The sequence below is a fragment of the Sinocyclocheilus anshuiensis genome, unplaced genomic scaffold, assembly GCF_001515605.1.
Source record: "Sinocyclocheilus anshuiensis isolate Anshui unplaced genomic scaffold, SAMN03320099.WGS_v1.1 scaffold603, whole genome shotgun sequence".
Taxonomy (NCBI): Eukaryota; Metazoa; Chordata; class Actinopteri; order Cypriniformes; family Cyprinidae; genus Sinocyclocheilus; species Sinocyclocheilus anshuiensis.
The window spans coordinates 665,186-669,050 of record NW_015551055.1 but is presented as its reverse complement, the minus strand read 5'-3'; the positions used below and the strand labels follow the sequence as shown (position 1 = coordinate 669,050).

At 42.5% G+C, this 3,865-nt stretch overlaps 1 protein-coding gene across 1 annotated transcript in view; it reads right to left on the bottom strand.

Annotated features, from left to right (window-relative positions):
- Positions 1-3,432: 3,432 nt before the first annotated feature.
- LOC107661975 (melanocyte protein PMEL-like) overlaps positions 3,433-3,865 on the bottom strand; it is a 6,571-nt gene continuing 6,138 nt past the window's right edge. Inside the window, exon 5 of the mRNA XM_016451801.1 lies at positions 3,433-3,861. Within this exon, the coding sequence (XP_016307287.1) occupies positions 3,433-3,861 (429 nt within the window). The remainder of the gene's footprint in view (positions 3,862-3,865) is intronic.

Below are 3,865 nucleotides of genomic sequence, written 5' to 3'. Positions count from 1 at the left end.
TAAATAAATAAAAATAAACCGAAATTATTTCAAATCTTTTGCAATTAAGATAAGATAAAGATATCGCTGACCCTAAACTGCAACGTCCTACTTTATTAACTTTCTAAAGTGTCAAAATAAGTGGAAAAGACAAGTCCAAAAACGCTTATAATAGCTGGATCTGGCAACACGGAGGCTGCGCCCGCGCCCTCACTCACAGCTCTCTCAAGCCTTGTTCACTTCTCCAGCGTCTCACAGCGATCATTGTCATAACAGGGACGATAAACATTCTTGCAAACTGTCTAAACTGAATTATACATGTCATGCAGGCATTCATAAAGTTCAAGTTCAAGTTCATTTTATTTGTATAGCACATTTACAACAGCCACTAGGCTGACCAAAGTGCTTTACAGAAGAGAAAATTATAAAAGCATACACAGAAAGCAAACCAGATAAAAATATGAACAACCCATTTAAAAAGTTACCAAATAACAGTAATCGGTACACTAAGGAAAACAAATAGGTTTTTAGCAGGGACTTAAAAACAGCCAGAGAAGGGGCCATTCTCATTTCTAAAGGCAGGGTATTCCAAATTCGTGGCCCTGCCACCGCAAATGCACGCTCCCCTGCTTAAGTCTAACATGTGGAACTACCAACAAAGCCTGGTCGCAAGATCTTAGGCTTCTAGATGGAGTGTATAAATGAAGAAGTTCAGAGAGGTAGCCAGGAGCTAGGTTATGTAACGATTTAAAAACAAAGAGTAGAATTTTGAAGTCTATTCTCTGATGAACCGGCAACCAGTGTAGAGATCTGAGAATTGGAGTAATGTGTTCATGTTTGCGACACTTCAGAAGAAGTGCAGCGTTTTGGACTAGCTGAAGGCGCGCAATTTGAGATTTAGATATACCGCAATATAAGGAATTGCAGTAATCTAGTCGAGATGTAACAAACGCATGAACAGCCATTTCTAGAGTTTTTGGAGTGAGAAAGTCTCTGATTTTAGACAGTAGACGAAGTTGATAAAAACTGGATCCGATAACGGAGGAGATATGTTTATCAAATTTTAAATGCTGGTCGACAAGAACACCTAGGTTCCGCACCTGTGAAGATCTAAAAACAGATAAACTGTCCAAATCAGGGCGTATATACTGAGAATAGAACCAAGAACCAAAAACAGTTACTTCGGTCTTGTCTTCATTTAGGGAGAGAACATTTTGGGCGAGTTAACCTCCTACCTCCTCTAAGCATTGCTGAAGAGAGGTAATCGCTGCGGAATTGTTTCTTTTGATTGGTAGATAGATTTGAGTATCATCTGCATAGAAATGAAAAGAGACACCATGTTTCCTTAGAATAGAGCCCAGAGGTAGCATGTAGAGAGAAAATAGAGAAGGAGCTAATATAGAGCCTTGCGGTAGGCCACAGGTCAGAGGTGCATTGGAAGAGGTAAAATTACCCAGCTTCACTAAAAACTTTCTGTCAGACAGGTATGACTGAAACCAATTAAGAACGGTAGCTTTTAGACCCACCCAGGACTCTAGTCTGGATAAGAGTCTGGAGTGGTCAACTGTATCAAAAGCGGCCAATAAATCTAAAAGAATAAGAACCACAGAGTCTCCAGAATTAGTGGAGAGATAAATATCGTTTAACACTCTCAAGAGGGCAGACTCAGTGCTGTGAGCAGACTTAAAACCAGATTGAAAAACCTCATAAATACAATTTATGACATGAAATTAAAATAATTTTCTGATTTCCATTTACACATTATTTTAAGAAAGTGATCCTCAAATCTGGCTCGCGAGATCTACTTTCCTGCTGAGTTTAGCTCCAACCCTAATCAAACAAACCTACCTGTCATTTTCTAATGATCTTGAAGACATTGATAAGCAAACTCAGGTGTGTTTGATTAGGGTTAGAGCTAAACTCTGCAGGAAAGTGGATCTCATGAGCCATATTTGAGGATCACTGTTTTAAGATGTCCTTGTTACAATTATATAATTAAGAGTAATGTTAATTTAATAATGCTGAGTAATGTTAATTAACAACAAGTAGGTACCATAGGGCTAATTTATTGTTATTACTATATTATACGGATTTCATTTAGGCTTTTAATCACATATAAACACACACAGAGCACATCATACATGGTAAACATGGAAGCTTGTGTTAGAACAAACTAGAACATAACCTCATTGGTTTTCATGCATCGCACACACGTTTAAGCTTCCATAGCCTCGTTCTGTCAGCCCAAAACTGATTTTTGTGCAAATCCGATTGTAATCCTATCATATTTAGATAGTCTGAACGGCAACAAACTACATGAAATCCAATTTTTGCTAATCCGTTTCGAGCTACATTCATTTTTGGTTTGAAATCCTATTCAAATCGCGTTGCTGGAAATCCGTTTCAGTCTGACCAGTCAGATCAGATTTAGCATATCTTTTTCACTTCCTCATGCCACTTAGACCACGTGTCCACCAAAGCATTTTTTTTCCCCCGAGGCTGGCGTATTTTTATCAATTGTTGTTCAAATTGTGTTTTTTAAAACGCCAGGAGCATGCTGAGCTATTTATGTCTTTACCAGATGGAATTTCTGGACTACAATATTATTGTTATGAAAAATAATTATTGGAAAAATATTTAATTCGCGATGCGTCTGCCATATTACTTCAGCAGATATTCTGAATCATAGCATAACCTTAACCCTAATCCTAACCCTTTGGTATACATGCGGCCTTAAAGCAGTAAACATGTCAGACTTTTTTGTAGAAAACATGCTTAACTCTTTGCAGAATCAAGTTTGTGTTTTTTGCGAAGTGCAAGTCAAGTGAATAAAGACAATATACATAGAAACCAATGCAGATATTCAGTAAAACGATAGAGCACTACGGGACACAAATCAGATTTGAACAGTTGCGATACACAGTGTGGACAGTCAGTCATCCAGATTGGATTCCAATCGTATATGCACAAAAATCGGATTTGGTCTGACAGTCTGAACAAGGCTCATATTTATCATATGTGTTATGTTCTATTTATGTGTGTCAATTATTGTTTATACCTCTCCTACGGCCCGGCTGTCGAACTCGATACGTGACCGGTCCCACTCGTTCCACGATGGTGTAGGGACCTTGCCAGGTTGCCAAGAACTTGGAGGCTGCTGTGGGGACCAACACCGTCACGCGGTCCACCGGATGGAATTCTCGGGCTTGGGCGGGTCTGTCATACAGATGTCGCTGGGCACGCTGCGCGGTGATCAGGTGTTCTCGAACCAGCGGCATTACCCTGTCGATCCATTCCCTCATCTCCCGTACGTGCTCTACGAGGCTGCGGTTTGGGGTGGCTTGGGGTACCTCGCGGATGCCGAACAGCACATACGGGATCATTAGGTCCCAGTCGCGCCCATCTTCGGCCACCACCCATCGCAGCATTTGCTTGAGCGTCTGATTGAACCTTTCAACGAGCCCGTCTGTTTGGGGGTGGTAGACTGACGTTCTCAGCTGCTTTACTTGCGTTAGCTGCACGCAGGGGGATGGCTTCTGGGTAGCGCGTGGCGTAATCTAGGACAACCAGGATGTGTTCGTGACCCCGGGCCGACTTTGGCAGTGGCCCCACCAGATCCATCCCGATCCGCTCGAAGGGCACGTCGATGACTGGCAGTGGTATTAGCGGGCTGGGGGGAGGACGACGGGGGGACGTCCGCTGGCACATTGGACAGCTGCGACAGAACCGTTTTACCTCTGCGTCCAATCCCGGCCAGTGGAACCGGTCCCGAATGCGCAGTACGGTATTTTCCCCTCCCAGGTGGCCGGCCATCGGAAAAGCATGGGCCAGCTCCATCACCGTTTCCGTCTTGGTCTTGGGTACCACTAAGAGCAGTTTTTCCTGC